Here is an 18028-nt window from a genome sequence, read left to right as displayed (position 1 = left end):
TCCTATTGTCCTTAAAAACTGTGCCTCCGTGCTGTCACCCTGCCTGGTCAAACTCTTTCGCCTCTGCCTGTCAACATCTACCTTTCCTTCTTGCTGGAAGTATGCCTTCATACAGCCTGTGCCTAAGAAGGGTGACCGCTCCAATCCCTCAAACTACCGTCCTATAGCTTTACTTTCTTGTCTATCTAAAGCTTTTGAATCAATCCTTAACCGGAAGATTCAAAAGCACCTTTCCACTTCTGACCTTCTACCTGATCGCCAGTATGGGTTCCGCAAGGCGTTCTACTGGTGATCTCCTAATTCCTGACTGACTCTTGGGCATCCTGTCTTAGCCATTTCGGTGAAACTTTTGCTATTGCGCTGGACATATCAAAAGCTTTTGATAGGGTCTGGCACAAATCTTTGCTTTCTAAACTACCCTCCTACGGTTTCTATCCTTCTCTCTGTACCTTTATCTCCAGTTTCCTTTCTGACCGTTCTATTTCTGCCGTGGTAAACGGTCACTGTTCTTCCCCTAAATCTATTAACAGTGGTGTCCCACAGGGTTCTGTCCTATCTCCCACTCTTTTTCTGTTGTTCATTGATGATCTTCTTTCCAAAACGAACTGTCCTATCCATTCCTACGCCGATGATTCCACTCTGCATTACTCAACTTCTTTTAATAGAAGACCCACCCTTCAGGAACTTAACGACTCAAGGCTGGAGGCTGCAGAACACTTAGCCTCAGACCTTACTATTATTTCCGATTGGGGCAAGAAGAACCTGGTGTCCTTCAACGCCTCAAAAACACAGTTTCTCCACCTATCCACTCGACACAATCTTCCAAACAACTATCCCCTATTCTTTGACAACACCCAGCTATCACCTTCCTCAACACTAAACATCCTCGGTCTACCCTTAACTCAAAATCTCAACTGGAAACCTCATATCTCATCTCTTACTAAATCAGCTTCCTCGAGGCTGGGCGTTCTGTACCGTCTCCGCCAGTTCTTCTCCCCTGCACAGTTGCTGTCCATATACAGGGGCCTTGTCCGCCCTCGTATGGAGTATGCATCTCATGTGTGGGGGGCTCCACTCACACAGCTCTTCTGGACAGAGTGGAGGCTAAGGCTCTTCGTCTCATCAGCTCTCCTCCTCATACTGATAGTCTTCTACCTCTTAAATTCCGCCGCACTGTTGCCACTCTTTCTATCTTCTATCGAGATTTCCACGCTGACTGCTCTACAGAACTTGCAAACTGCATGCCTCCCCCTCCATGGCCCCGCTGCACTTAACTTTCTACTCATGCTCATCCCTATACTGTCCAAACCCCTTATGCAAGAGTTAACCAGCATCTTCACTCTTTCTTCCCTCACGCTGGTAAACTCTGGAACAATCTTCCTTCATCTGTATTTCCTCCTGCCTACGACTTGAACTCTTTCAAGAGGAGGGTATCAGGACACCTCTCCTCCTGTATTTGATCTTCCTTTCGGCCACCTCTCTTGTTTTACTTTAGGAGCAGCGAGTAGCGGGCTTTTTTTATTATTGTTTTCTTTTTTTGTGTGCCCTTGAGCTGCCTCCTTTGTTGTAAAAAAAAAAAAAAAAAAAAAAAACCTTCCTGCCTGGCGCCTGGCCGCTAGCCCCGCGGGGCGCGAATGGGGCCTTGCTCTCCGCCCCCCTGCTCGCTCCTCCCAGAGCCTTCTAGAAGCCCATGGACGCCGGGGGAAGCTTCCAGCACAACAATATTTTTATTTCAAGGATAAATATACAAGTAACGTGCATTCATTCGTAAAAAAATGCATCTAATTGAGGGATTACCACGCTAATTATTTGTTTAAAGGCAGAATTTATCCCTGTATAATACAAGTCTTGATTTTGAAGTCTGTGTATTAGTAAACAAACGACACATGAAAGCTGAAATACAGCATCAAAGGTCGCACGTGACTGGCTATCCAGCCCAACCAATTGTTGCTAGGGTGCGAGTTACCGGAGCGTTACCATACCATTGATGAATCCCATGTTTGAAAGATGCCGCAGCTCTGGTAGGGCTCCAGTAAATGTGAGAGATACCGGAGGCGTGGTTGGTAAGATTGATGAATCCGGGCCCTGGGATACATGTACCCCCAGTGGTACATTTGCACTTTTCAGGGGGTACATTGGGTCTCAGAGAATAACCACCACTGTACAATACTTGGTGTTGTAATCTGCATTCATATTGCACAATGTTGTGTCTTTTTCAATTTCCTCATTTTAGTGAGCAAAACTGTTATTTAAATTATATCAACAGTTTACATATACAGATTTCATAATAAAATAATATCAAAATATTACAATTTCATCGTTTTTTCCTACATTTTTTGGGGTACACGGGAACCTTTAAAATTGCCCAAGGGGTACAGAGGAACAAAAAGGTTGGGAACCCCTGCTCTAAGCCATTTCATGGATACTTAAGGAATAAAAAAGTTGGAGCTCCATCAGTGGGCCCAATCAAGTTGCCTGATAGCCAACTGATTGGTGACTGTGTGATAATGTCTGAAGCATTCACTGATAATTTTGCAGCAGTTTACACTACTGATAATTTATCCTCACAATATCCTCATCAGTCTTTTGATGGCTGTCTGTCCAGTATTGCCGAGAGACAAGATGGCATTGCCAAAAAACTTGCTGCTTTGGATGCAAGCACCAGAATGGACCCTTATGAATTCCACTCTCAACTCTTGAAATCTAGCCCTGCCCTATCTAAGCCACTATATTTGATCTTTAATGAGTTTCCTATTGGGCAGGGTGCCATCTGACTGCAAGAAGTCCAACATAGTGCCAATTGTTCAAGAAAGGATCACGTTACACACCTTAATTATAGGCCAATTACTTTAAAATCTGTCTGTTGCAAAACATAGGAGAAAATTATAGCAGAGAATTTGTATAAGTATCTTGAGACCAACAACCTGCTGTCAGACTTTCTGTTTGGCTTTAAATCTGTCAGATCAATTGACTACTAGCTGTTACTTAAATATGATGATGTGACTGTGGTGTGTTTCTGGATACATAGTGGATATAATTATGTTTGACTTCTCCAAAGCCTTTGACATCGTAAGCCATTCAGTATTGCTCAAGAAACTATCCTATCTAGGCATCAGAGGCTCCTTGCTTGGCTGGATCAATGATTTTCTATCTGGCAGAACTATGTGTGTCTCAGTCTCTTGTGTTGTAAGCAGTTGAAGTAGGGTGCTGAGTTGAGTCCCACAGGGGTCTCAAGTTACTCTTTGTCAGAAAGGGGTGACGCGTCGTTACGTGCACATCTGTGCAGATTATTTCTTCCATTTCTCTCACTCATTGGGAAGTATTTTGCTTCAAATAATTTGTCATAGTTGCCAAATCTTTAGTGAAAATAAAGGAATAAAAGCAGTAAATCATTCACATTTCTAAAGTCACATTTAGGTTACCTATTCAAACGTAAGTTTTTCGTTGACTTCATTCTTCGCAAGTAAAAATACACATTTGGCAAAATTGGATTCCATTCGATTCAATTTTATACAGCACACCCTGTAGCACCATGCCGTGAGTCAGGATGATGGCAAGGATCTCCGGCAGTCACATGATGACTTTTATGAGGATGCACCTGATTATGGTACTTTCATAAATACTTGATTATGAACAAATATCACACACACACACACACACACACACACACACACACACACGTACACACACACAAACACACACATGTATTTACATACACACACACACACACACACACACACACACACACACACACGCATGTCGTGCCTGGAAATTCGGGGCACTAAATGACGTTAAAAGAAAATGAAACTAATGGGAAATCAGGGGATAAATCAAGGGGGACTCATCCTGGGGGTAGAGTTGCTGCCACCACCCAGAGATCTACCGATAAACTATGTCACCGGTAGCTCACTGGGAACCTTAAAGTATATGTATATAAAAAGACTAAGGACTTAATTAGGGGTTAAAGTGACCCAGAGCGAGACTCTGATCCCTTGGACAGGGGGTAACATGGTGAGCGGGGAAAACTCAGGGCGGTAAAATGGTACTTTAACTACACAGCCGTCCGGACAAGACTCACAACGGGGAGAAAAGATAAGGAATAAAGGCCTATAAATATGGGTTGGTACATTTATTCATGTGATACTTAGTTTAGGAGTTATACATAGTCAAAACTGATGACACGGTTTGCAGTTACCTGCTAATTGGAGGCACGATTTTCCCAAAACTGACAAGTGGGCGAAATGGATACACGACTGAGTTCTAGTTTCTCCTCTCACAATGGTAGTCAGAACATGGTTGAGAATTCTCTGTGGAAAACCTTACCCTTGCGCGGGTGTACATCTATTGCAAAACCAGGTACATAAGATATAGGAAAAACTCAGGGAGGGAAAACCTTACACTCCGGGAAGGCCCGGAACACAGCGAGAAAAATTTCCGTCAAAACGACAAATATACAGCCCCTTACTTTACTAACACTTCTCACTCTAGAGAAAGACCACAGGTTAATGGTAATACGCCTCTATACTCACAAAGTACTTTCCGCAATAGGGGATAAAGAAAGGAAATTTTGGGGTTCGATTCCCTGTTTTTACCCCGTAAGGTTCCAAGAACGCTTAAGGGGTCTCCTTCCTACAACCCTTATCACGGAAAGAAGAGGAGTACTGAGGTTAACAACTAAAAGAACACATCGGGAAAGAACCACGGGTTCGTGTAGGTGTATGGGTTGTGTGTGTGGGTGTGGGTGTGGCAGAGAGTGGCCACCAGACGTGTGGGCACAACAGCTGGGTGAGCGGGTGAGTGATGCCCGGGAAAACCCACCCCGAGTTTTATACTCACCTGTGGCGAGGGCGGCGTCCCGTGAGCGGGAAAAAAGGGAGGAGCCAATTAGCTGATTATAATCTATTAAGGTTTAATTTAAAAGAAAGGGAAAATTAGGATAGTTTACATATGGGTTATGGTTTCTTAACTTGCAAGGTGACGAAATTTACTTTTGGAGCAGCGAAAAAATCTATGTAAGTGGATGACTTTAACAGATAGAACATTTACAAGCAAGGTGGCTGGCAACTGCTTTGAATGCGTGCACTGGTAGGGGGAAGGGAGGGACGGTAGACGCCGAAAAATTGTCGGGACAGTATTGCACCATCGTGTGTAATTGTAGTCTAGGGGGGGGGATGTGTTATGTTATAGGTTGTGATTAATGATAGCTTCTTACAAGTACTTACATGCCTATGATGGACTTATAATGACTTATAATCACTTATAACTACTTATGCTCACTTATAACTACTTGTAATCACTTATAATGACTTAACCTATGTTTTTTTTTATACTTCTAAGTTTTTCCTCCTTCCTACACATCCCGGCATTACACACACACACACACACAAACACACACATGTATTTACAGGTAACTCTTGATTTACGCGAGTGTTGTTTCGTTGAAGAGGTCGCGTAAATCAAAAACAATGTAAATCAAACTAGAGGTAGGTTTATATCGAAAAATAAATACAGTCGTCCCTCAAATAGTACGGTTTCCAATAGTATGGTTTCGGTTTTATACGGATTGTCATGGAAGATTTTTTTTAGGATTTTTAAATTTCCCACTTGTCGCACCAAGTAGCCCTGGCATGAGTGGCAACACTGTTCTAACAAAACACCTGCTGAAAGCACCCCAATGCATTTGAGATAGGTGTTCACCTTGGAGAAGAATTCAGATTTAGGAGAAGTTACGTTTTGGGATGAGTTACTTTGCCGTAGGGAGAGCATACCACGTGAATGAGAGCAGTGTTCACTGTATCTATCATCTTGGGTCTTGGTTGTACTTCAGGAGGTAGTTGTCCCTTTCGGTCCCAACTACAGCCTTTGAAATGGCTTATTCCCTCAGGGCAAACACCCTGAAAATCATAGTGAAAAAGAAATTCTTGCCGGTGCTCCAAGAGTGCTGCAAGAGTGGAGATAAAGGCCGTCCTTTTACTAAACCTCGTAGTTGTTATTGTAATGGCGTCTCACTCGTAGCAAAATGGCGTACGCTGATCTTCCTGGCGACGTTTAACATGCATTACTAGCTGTCCTGACTGATGAACTCCTTACAACAGAAGATGAAAAGGAAGCTGCAGTGGTTATTGTGGCACAGAGAGGTGAAATGTAATGGAAACACTTATATGTGTTTGTTTGGGCCGTCATATTTGCTGATGATGTCATCACACCATGAAGGCGCTCCACCTCTCAAAGCCAGGAGCCAGCAGACGTGCCGAGTTGGCAACTCGTGCTGCCGCGTCACGCGTCTGAGATCACTCGGGATGTTCTAAGAGTCCCGATTCCCTCTCTCAAACGCAGCCCAGGAGTGTTTTTAAGAGGGGCACTAATTTTATACGGATTTTCGAATAGTACGGGGATCCTGGGTCCCTAACCCCCGTACTATTTGAGGGACGACTGTATTCACTTCATTCAGTGGAGAGAGAGAGAGAAAGAATATCCATATCACCGAGATATCCACTCAGGCACTCAGTCTCAGCCTCACTCGTGTGAGGAAGAAATGAGGGACACCATGTGCGACTGGCTAGTATTGGTACTGGTACCGGTACCGTACCGTATAGCTGGTACCGTTAGTACCGGTACTGGTATCGGTACCTGCCCACCCCTATTGTTGAGTAGCGTGGCAGCGTGGATACTGTATTGTTGTTCAAATGGCGCGCGGGAAGAACTGAGCTCAGCTGTGTGGCCACGGCACCGTGTGAGTCCAGTTGAGTGAGACATCTGGTGGCCACTCCATTAAATATCATGTATAAGTAGAAAAAACATGTAAATTAAACATTTATTTGGATTTTGGACCCCGCATTATTTAAAAAACGCGTAAACCAAACTCGCGTAAATCAAGAGTTACCTGTATATACACACACACACACACACACACACACACACACACAGAGAGAGAGAGAGAGAGAGAGAGAGAGATTTACATAGATTTACATAGAAAATCAGACCACACAGACCCCATGGTCCAGACTAGGTGGTCTGTCCTTAAACCTAAGTGATTCTACATTAATCAGAAGGCTCCAAAACGTTGTTTGTGTGTTTGTTTGAGAGATAAAAAGTTTGAAAGAGAGAAAAAGTTTGAGAGAGGGAGAAAGAGAGAGTTTGAGAGAAAGTCTGAGAGAGAGAGAGAGAAAGAGTTTGAGAGAGAGAGAGAGAGAGAGAGAGAGAGAGAGAGAGAGAGAGAGAGAGAGAGAGAGAGAGAGACTTAAATGACTTAAACTTAAATGCACGAAGGACGAGTGTGATGTTTTCGTCATGTTTGAGAAAATCCATGAATATTGAAATATTTAAAAAAAAATTATATACATGTCAACTGTGCAGCAAAATGAACATAAAGAAAGTATCATATTTTTTTTTATTATTGAGAAAATAATTCAGGCATTAAAGGGTTAAATGGTAGTATCACACTGGACGTTTTCCTCCAAACATTGTGGCTGTGGAGAGAGAGAGAGAAAGAGAAAGAGACTTATTAACATGTTAACCGCGTTTGAACTTCCCGCCGCCTCCTCCCTGTCACGTTTGGTTCAACTCGGCACAGCCTCAATACCAGGCGAGCCCCCGACTCAAGAGTAGGTGTGTAGCTTGACTTTAGTTATGAGCCCCTCCCGTGAAAGGTGAGATAGAGAGGATGAAAACAAGGAGAAAGGAGAAGGGTGTGGGAGGGAGGGTCAGAAATGAGAGTCATGGCAGGGCTTTGGTCAGGACATGACCTGACTCAGGTCAGGTCAGGTCCATACCTGTCACACACACACCGAAAGTGAAATGAGAAGGATGTGGGGAGGATGGGGCAAAAAGAAAGAGTCAGATCAGGGCTTTGGTCAAAACATGACCTGACTCAGGTCAGGTCGTCAGGTCATGCCCTGACTTGTCTCACACACACACACACACACACACACACACACACACACACATACACAAACACAGAAGGGGAATGAGAATGGTGTTGGGAGGGAGGGGCAGAAAGGAGAGTCAGATCAGGGCTTTGGTCAGGATATGACCTAACTCAGGTCAAGACATGACCTGACTCTCCCTTCTGCCCCTCCCTCCCCCCACCCTTCTCATTTCCCTTTCTGTGTGTGTGTGTGTGTGTGTGTGTGTGTCATGACATGACCTGGCTCTCCCTTCTGCCCTCCCCCGCACACCCTTCTAATTTCCCGTTATGTGTGTGACGCACACTCGGAGAAGTTGCCAGTTGTCCAAGCTGCCGCCAACGCAGTGGGAAGAAAAAGACCCAGTGTGACACCAGCATACGGACAACTGACAACTCACTCCCGGATGGGCGTACGGGCGTTGCCAGTAGCCACAACGGTTAGAGGAAAACGGCCAGTGTGACACTGCCTTAAAGCATTACTGGTAAGTAATTGAGCAACATTGCGTAATTTTTCCTGATTACATAAATGTATTTTTCATTTTTAGAGGTTCCTCCCAATAACTCAAACAATTTAATAATCCAAATGACCTTTGGTCAACTGTAATTCAGAATATTGGACTTTTACAGTATTAGCTTAACCCATAGAATGTCGACTTTGGGTATGGAAATGGGTCATGTCAGGTTGTATTTTTTTTGCATTCTTTTTTTTTTCTTTAAAAAAATCTCCAGAAAATTACTAATCCATTGATGTATATATATTAATATCATGTGACAACTTGAAGTGTCGCTTCCCAGCGATTCTTATTTGCATTATTTCCCCGTCTCGGAGGTCAAGATGTCACACAAAAAATATGAAATTTATTTATAGAGTTTTGTATGCTGTTATTATGCTTCTTTTACACAATTCCTTCATGTATATAGTAAATATGATAAATACATATCTTTTTACATAACAAATTCATAGAAATATATGGAAAAAAATGTAACAAAATGGCTGGATGTTCAGTCGGCAACAGCGGACAGCACAAGGCGGAGTTTATGCTGCTGCAAAGCTGAAATAACACAGTTCTGTCCCCAATCACCAGTTCTCATTTCCAATTATTTTGAAATCTAACATCTATATTTGTAGGCTATACTCATTATTTTTTCAAATAGTAAAACTGTATATGTAGAAATAAGAATAAAGCACTCGCAAAATATGCTTGAAATTTTGCGACAGAATTACACCTACATGAATTTTTTCAATAACTATGCATATATGAAAAACATTGCCTTTATGAGTTTCCAGTATCTTCCTTAATACTTCTGAAGTAACGAATTAAAGATGAAAAACACAAATGACAGCACCTTAACAGTTCAAAAGGGCAAGGGTATAAGTATGTACTAAACATTTCCTTAAAAGGTATGTACTTGTACGTACTAAACACTGCACTGGTTAAGTGAAGTGAGTAAACGGTGCCCACAGTGTTGTTTGTCCAAAATCAATTGTAAAGATCTAAAAAAAAGAATGTTTTATAGGAAATATTTTATTGGTAATGCTCAGCTCATCTTGTCAGGAAAAAATAAGTTATAGCATTGAAGTGCAAACACAACCCTCCAGCATTTCAACATTTAAATACAGTCATACCTTGGTTTACGAGTTTAATTCGTTCCGTAATTTTGCTCACAAACCAAAAAACTCGTAAACCAAAACGAACTTCCCCATTTAAATTAATGTTAATCCCATTAATGTGTCCCATATCCCAAAAAGAATTCATAAAAATCATTTTATGTTATTTTATACAATAAAAGTAATTTTACTAACAACTAGCAATGATAAATAATATAAATAATATAGTATAATACATTAAAAATATAAATAATATAGTATAATATATAAATAATATAGTAATAATATGGTGCTGAAGACACAGAGATCGCACATTGGAACACAAACGTGAGCAGACATGAGCACGCATGGTACCTCTGCGAGTGTACAATGTGAACTGAGGGCGGTGTCACACTGGGCGTTTTCCTCCAACTGTTGGAGCTAGGAGTAACCGCGGTTGCCTGTACACCCAACTGGGAGCAAGTTGTTGCTTTGGGTAAAAACTCCTGTCTTCCCAGCTTTGAAGCCATGATCATACCCACAGCTGCTTCTTCCTTCCATTTAACTGCTACAACAAGTCCATAATTTAAGTAACAGCAGCATAAGCCACAACAGCCCTTACTTTGGAAAAGGCACCATGTGAATACAGGGCGACTGGTTTGCTTACGTTGTGGATACGGGCAACCAAACTTGGTCATGTGTGACGCTCATGCAGGAAAGTTGGAGTTACAAGTTGCGCTTACCGCCAATGTGGTTGGATTAAAAAGGCCCGGTGTAACACCAGCTTGAGACCCCATTCCCATTGTTTTCCGTTCTGAGCGCTCTCGTCTTGCGGCGAACAAAGGGAACCCGTGCTCCTGTCTTCGACCTGTACAAACAGGATGCTTGTACACCAAGTCACCGCTCGTAAACCAAAGCATTTTTAATGATTTTCTTTTGTCGTACTAATACCTCTTTTGCCATCTTGCCATCTTTTTGCATGACTGGAAATTTATTGTTTTGTTTTTGTCTTGTTTTACCCTTACACTTCCGTGGTCTAGTGGTCAGCGTGCCTGGCCACTACTCTGCGGGCCCGGGTTCGAATCCCGGCCCGGGCAGTGGGTGTGCAGCTCACCCAGCTGTTCATCCTTCCTCTCAGACTGGTCGATAATTGGGTACCTGAGGAAACCTGGGGAAGGTAAACTGTGGTAACCCAGGTGTCACACTGGCCCTGTGTCCCGGGGTAATGGGTTCCCTCCCACCACAGGCTCAAGGGCCAATGCGACAGAGATGAGCACCGAGGCCACGCGCAGCTGTAGCGTATGCCCCCAACTTTATCTTTACCCTTGACTGCCAGCTTTGCTGTAAAGAAATTAAATAATAGCAGCTTTCCCAAGAAAGACAACTAAAACTTTTTCCCTTCTCAACAGGATAATGGTACCTGCCCCCAAACACCACAGGGATTGTGTGGATGAGGAGGCATTCCCACTCATGTCACTGCAGGAGCTTCTTGAGTGGAAAGAGCCAAAGAGTGGTGGAGGGGTGAGGAGGCTTTTTCAGCCCCGAGCCTCACCCTCCTCTCAGCCGCTGACCCTGGTGTGCCATGACATGAAGGGTGGATATCTGGATGACCGGTGAGATTTTTCCCAGTCACCTGTCTCTTGTTGTTTTCTTTCAACTCTTATCCTCTTTACACATTTTCTCTTCTTTCTCTTCTGCTTTTGTATTTCAATATCTACCTGTACCTGTACCTCTACCTGTATGCTGTATCAAACAAGCCTCTCCAGGTATAGCCTTACAGTCCATGACTCACACATCTGGTGTTTTCCTCATCAGCACCAAGTCCAACTGTGTCTGCTCCACCACTTTTGTAAATACTGTTGAGCATAGGTGGGCACGATAACAGAAAACCTTATTCCCGATACCCGATAACTGATAATGAAAAACCTTATCGGTGATAACCGATATTCGTTAACTGGAGACACAAATATAGGCGATAACCGATACCCGATACCCGATATAAATCCACAATTTCGATACTAGCTACCGATAAATCCGATAGTGGAAAACGATACTATATTGATATTTTAAATAAAAAAAACAGATGAATTCAAATTTTCATTATCTATATTTTTCAAAACTTACAAAACCTGAAAACCACACGTCGACTCGTACATATGTACGGTAATACTAGAAACGCCTGAACCGGTGTTGTGTTATTTGGCGTTCCCACCGTCAAAAACTGGAGCTTTTGTTTACAAACACTGGTCTCTCGTGAACTGGCCCATCTCTTCTTATTCAGTTATTCTTACTTATCACCATTAACACTTTAACAGTCACTTCAGTAAAGAAGCACTGAAGCACTGGGAACCGGAACACTGGCACTCACTCCGTCACTCGAGTCACTGAGAGGCCACGCCGCTATGTGCTAACACAAGCCGCTGGTTTCTGTTTGCGCTCTTTACAACGGGATCACAGATTTCAGGCAGTGAATAATAATTTTTTGGACAAAGTTAAATGATTTTTCTCTCTGATATAGTGGTTTTTGAGTCTAACAAAAAAGATAACATAGTATTTTAATGTTGTGATCTAAGTATGAAATATCTTCACCGAACATATTTCATACCCGGTTTTTTCATACAACACCGGGCGCCCAGGCGCAGTAGGAAGGAGACAACACTGTTTTTCTGAGAGCCAGAAAAAAATAGCGATTATCGCTTGTTTGATTACAAAAGAAACGAAGATACCGATATTTAAATAAATAAGTAGCGGATGGCCGATAACTCGATTTTGTTATCAGCGATAAAGTATCGCGATAACGCCCAGCTATGCTGTTGAGCCTCGCTAACTCGGGACTAATAGGGGGATAGGTTGGTCCGACAAACGTGAATGTCCAACATAGACAGATTTGCCCCAAAACACCCCAAAGAACCTCAAAAGCAAACCTAAAGTATATTTAATTATATTAAACTTATGTTACAGGACACAAAGAAATACATTGCATGCAAAGACACTTGTTTTATACTCAAGTTGGTGACCTTTCTCTTCACCCCACTTGGTCTTGAAGCTCTTGAGGACATGTTGGCACAAAAAGTTACACATGTCAATTACAATCTGGCTTGAAAATAGGAGAAATAACAGCAGCAACCACGGGTGCTTGTGACGCTATGATGTAAACAACATGGACTGACGGGCACTTGTCAGTCAAAGTCTGTACTGCCAGGCACAACCAGGGCGGGCAGTTCAACTCGGACTTTAGTCCCTGGGTCGGTCAGAGTCCGACTTAGCTCAAAATCCGAGTTGCCAGGGTCCGAGTTAGCGAGGCTCAACAGTACAGTCATACCTTGGTTTACGAGTTTAATTAGCTCCGTAATTTTGCATGCAAACCAAAACACTCCTGAACCAAAATTAATTTCCCCATTTAGATTTTTTTTTTTTCTCCAGCAGAGGAGTCAGTTCAAGGGCATAAAAAAAAATGTAACGTTAAAAAAAAGGCCCGCCACTCACTGCTCCTAAAAAGAGTTAGAGGAGTGGCTGAAAGAGAGGTCAATTTCAGGAGGAGAGGTGTCCTGATACCCTCCTCTTGAAAGAGTTTAAGTCGTAGGCAGGAGCAAATACAGATGAAGGAAGAATGTTCCAGAGTTTACCGGCGTGAGGGATGAAAGAGTTAAGATGCTGGTTAACTCTTGCGTAAGGGATTTGGACAGTAAAGGGATAAGCTTGAGCAGAAAGTCGTGTGTCGCGAGGCCGCGGGAGGGCGGGAGGCATGCAGTTAGCAAGTTCAGAAGAGCAGTCAGCATGAAAATATCGATAGAAGATAGAAAGAGAGGCAACGTGGCGGCAAAATTTAAGAGGTAGAAGACTATCAGTAAGAGGAGGAGAGCTGATGAGACAAAGAGCCTTAGACTCCACTCTGTCCAAAAGAGCTGTGTGAGTGGAGCCCCTCCACACCTGAAATGCATACTCCATATGAATGCGGACAAGGCCCCTGTAAATGGATAACAACTGTGCGGGGGAGAAGAACTGGCGGAGACGGTACAGAACGCCCAGCCTCGAGGAAGCTGATTTAGTAAGAGAAGAGATATGAAGTTTCCAGTTGAGATTTTGAGTTGAGGATAGACCGAGGATGTTTAGTGTTGAAGAAGGTGATAGCTGAGTGTTGTGAAAGAATAGGGGATAGTTGTTTGGAAGATTGTGTCGAGTGGATAGGTGGAGAAACTGTGTTTTTGAGGTGTTGAAAGACACCAAGTTCTTCTTGCCCCAATCGGAAATAATAGTAAGGTCTAAGGCTAAGCGTTCTGCCACCTCCAGCCAGGAATCATATAGTTCCTGTTGGGTGGGTCTTCTATTAAGAGAAGTTGAGTAATGCAGAGTAGAGTCATCGGCGTAAGAATGGATAGGACAGTTCGTTTTGGAAAGAAGATCATCAATGAACAACAGAAAGAGAGTGGGAGATAGGACAGAACCCTGCGGAACACCACTTTTAATAGGTTTAAGGGAAGAATAGTGACCGTCTACCACAGCAGAAATAGAATGGTCAGAGAGGAAACTGGAGATAAAGGTACAGAGAGAAGGATAGAAACCATAGGAGGGTAGTTTGAAAAGCAAAGATTTGTGCCAGACCCTATCAAAGGCTTTTGATATGTCCAGCGCAATAGCAAAGGTTTCACCGAAACTGCTAAGAGAGGATGACCAAGAATCAGTTAGGAAGGCAAGGAGATCACCAGTAGAACGCCCCTTGCGGAACCCATACTTGTGATCAGATAGGTCAGAAGTGGAAAGGTGCTGTTGAATCTTCCGGTTAAGGATTGATTCAAAAGCTTTATAGACAAGAAAGCAAAGCTATAGGATGGTAGTTTGAGGGATTGGAATGGTCACCCTTTTGCGGCTGTGGCGGCGGATCCACAAAAGGCATTGAAAAGTCAATCATTTAGTGATTTCCGGAGAAAAGTCCTACCTCCATAATAAACAGCATCAGAAAACACCCAGAATTAAAATGTTCTTGTCCAAGTTTGAGCAACGTTGATAAAACGAATCTTTACCCTTAAATGTAGACAAGTAAATTTAGACTGCACCAAATTTTTCTTCACCAACGTTGTATTGCGAGAATGGAATAAGCTCCCACCTTCAGTGGTCCAGTGCAACACGACTGACTCCTTTAACTCTTAAAGCGCGGGCTAGATTTTGCTGCGCCTGGCCTGCCACGCGGGCATATTCACTCAAAAACACACCTCACTTCAACCTCAAGTATCTTCTTTCTTACTGAGCTAACGTTGCTGAATGAGGTATCATTGTAAAGTCCTTTTCCTTAGCTGTCCTTTGACGTTAATTTGAACACCATATAAGCATTGGTAGAACGAGTACAGAGTTATGAAGTAGGAACTATGAAAACATATTATTATAGACAGATACCCACCTCTATTGTTCTTATTTTCTATTATTTAGCAATAAAAAGCATCACTTTTTACAGCTTCTGTGTACCATACCCATATAAAGCTCAAAAACGGCATGTTTACTGTACTTGACGACAAACTAATCAAATCTGGCGGCGTATTCATTAAAAAAATGCCATGTCCACTATTGTGGACACCCGCGCTACGAACCCACGCTCCGGCTGTCCACTATTGTGGACACCCGCGCTTTAAGGGTTAAAAACAAGCTTGACCGACACTTCCTTCAACTTTATATTAACTAAATAAAGTAGAAATTAAGTTTTGGAGCCACTTGATTAATGTAGAATCACTTAGGTTTAAGGACAGACCACCTAGTCTGGACCATAGGGTCTGTGTGGTCTGAATATCTATGTAAATCTCTCTCTCTCTCTCTCTCTCTCTCTCTCTCTCTCTCTCTCTCTCTCTCTCTCTCTCTCTCTCTCTCTCTCTCTCTCTCTCTCTCTCTCTCTCTCTCTCTCTCTCTCTCTCTCTCTCTCTCTCTCTCTCTCTCTCTCTCTCTCTCTCTCTCTCTCTCTCTCTCTCTCTCTCTCTCTCTCTCTCTTTTCTCTCTCGATGACTAATTTCAGTTGATTTTTTCTATCAGGTTCGTTAGTGGTTGCAGCAACAAGGATGCTTACCGTTTCTACCACTGGTCTGGGGTAGACACATTTGTGTACTTCAGCCACCACCTGGTCACCATCCCACCTCCTGCTTGGATTAATGCTGCCCACCTGCATGGAGTCTCTGTTCTTGGTGGGTATGATTGGTGGGAACACCCATGACACCCCCAATCTGTCAGTTTGTTTCTATTTTATGGTGTTCATTCTAATGAAGTCACTATCTCTAATGGATGAGAGGAGCAACAAAGACACTATTTTTTTTTTCATTTACTGTTGGAGAAGAGGAGAAATGGGAGGATGTGAATGTTCCAATGTTGGGGTAGGGGCTGGTATGTTAGTATGGGGTAGGATCTGGTCTATCAGGATGAGTGAAGCATTCTCAACCTTCCCTAACTGTTTTACTCTTTTTCACTCCTTCCTACTCATTCTTTTTTGTCTGGGTGGTCAGGGATTATTTATCTCAAGGGTCCTGCAACCCTGCCCTATGGTCAACATTCAATCCAGCCCCTGATCTAAGTTGGTTCAGGGAAGGGCTTGCACTCCCTCCCCCAGCCCTCCCCTTTCTGTTAGCCGAAAACAAAATGCAGTGATTCCTTGGCACACACAGAGGGGTCTCTGTCCTGGAAGCAATAATTATTCCATGCAAAATAGGAAAAGTACATCATCAGGCCGTCCCACCCATCTGAAGTGAAATGCCTAAAGCACCTCCTCATTGGTGGGTCCAGATTCAGCCTCCAGAGGCTGTACAAGAGTGATTGGACAGACTGTGGAAATATGGTCATGATCGGAGGAGCCCAACAGAGAGAACAGTTTAATTGAATAAGCTGAAGTGTTAGAGGTTAGAAAGAGGTCTAGAATGTTGGGCGTATCTCCAAGACAGTCAGGAATATGTGGAGGAGGCTCAACCAACTGCTCTAGATCATTGAGGAGAGCAAAGTTGAAGGCTTGTTCACCAGGCTGGTCAGTGAAAGAGAATAATAGCCAAAGCTGGTGGTGAACATTCAAATCCCCTGAGATGGAAATATCAGTCAAGGTCAAACAATATAGATGTATTTAGTAATAGGATAACAGTTGAGTTTTAGTCAGATGGAATATTCTGAAGAATCAATGTCGTGGGCACGAGAACAATTTTTTTATTTTTTTTTATTTATTTATTTATTTATTTATTTTTTTTTTTTGCCTGTGGCACTGGTAGGTTTTCTTGGTGGGGCCTGATGGTCAGCCCCAGTCCACTGTGGTACAGGCAATGGCTTATGCTGCCCACCAGATCTCATCAATGACCCTCTCTTTTAGAGAGAGAATTTAAAGTCTGGGTTGATAGGTGGTCTTCTGGATAGCAGTGGGTAGTCCTAGGCCACTCGGCGGTGACTGAAAAATCCCAGCTTGTGGCACCTGGAGGGGTGCAAACCTGTGTCACCCTGGACGCGGCACTGTCACGCTATCCACACAGCCACCATCTTCCTGTTGTGTACGTAGATGCAACATTCAGCTTTAGATTGAAGTTTAGGATGGAGTCAGTAGGAGGGAATGGAGTAGAGATTACTGTCAGTAACCTCAGAAACCTGTATTTCAGTGAGGAAGAGATGGTGAAGTTCAAGAGGAGAAGAGATGGTGTACAACATAAGAATGTAAGGAGTCTGCAAGAGGCCGGTTGGCCTTACAAGGCAACTCCTGTACTCTCAACCCCAACTTACCTCACTATCCATGGCTTTATCTTTATCTAACCTCTTCTTGAATGTATCTATGGTATTGGCACTCACAACATGGCTGCAAAGCCTGTTCCATTCATCTACCACCCTATTGATGAACCAATCCTTGCCCATGTCTTTCTTGAATCTGAATTTGTCTAACTTAAAACCATTGCTACGTGTCCTACCTGGCTCTTTTACTATCAAAATCTTATTGACATCCCTTTTATTATAGCCATTCATCCATTTATAGGCTTCGATCAAGTCTCCTCGCAACCTTTGCCTTTCCAGAGAGTGTAGATTTAACTGCTTCAGCCTGTCTTCATAAACCAAGTTTCTCACCCCCTGAATCATCTTTGTCATCCTCCTCTGTACAGATTCTAACATCTTGATATCCATTCTATATCAGGGGGACCAGAACTGAACTGCATAATCGAGATGAGGTTTAATTAGTGCTAAATAAAGTTTGAGGATGACTTAAGTAAATTATCATCAAAAGAGAGAAAAAGAGATGTGGGAGTTGTCGACACCTTAAAGTTACATCAACAAAATATCTGAAGAAACATCTGAGTTATTAAGAAATATGAGTAGTGCTCCATAACTTAGACAAGGATGTGATGAAGAAGCTAATTTCTTCATTGATCAGGCCAAAGTAGGAATATGTGAAAGTAGTGTGTCAACCACATAAAAAGAAACAAAGAAGGAAATTAGAAAGAATACAAAGTATAGAAACATAAATGGTTCCAGAACTAAAAATAATAATTTCTGAAGACAAATTGTTGGAAATGAATTTGACAACTTTGAGAGAAAGAGAA

The 18028-nt window shown here is 42.7% G+C and overlaps 1 protein-coding gene across 1 annotated transcript in view; it reads left to right on the top strand.

The window, feature by feature from the left end:
• LOC126980728 (cytosolic endo-beta-N-acetylglucosaminidase-like) overlaps nt 1–18028 on the top strand; it is a 63970-nt gene that overhangs the window by 21032 nt on the left and 24910 nt on the right. Inside the window, exons 2-3 of the mRNA XM_050831008.1 lie at nt 10904–11107; nt 15510–15658. Of these exons, the coding sequence (XP_050686965.1) occupies nt 10904–11107; nt 15510–15658 (353 nt within the window). The remainder of the gene's footprint in view (nt 1–10903; nt 11108–15509; nt 15659–18028) is intronic.

This window comes from Eriocheir sinensis, chromosome 45 (genome assembly GCF_024679095.1).
Source record: "Eriocheir sinensis breed Jianghai 21 chromosome 45, ASM2467909v1, whole genome shotgun sequence".
Taxonomy (NCBI): Eukaryota; Metazoa; Arthropoda; class Malacostraca; order Decapoda; family Varunidae; genus Eriocheir; species Eriocheir sinensis.
This window is presented reverse-complemented; position numbering and strand designations above follow the sequence as displayed.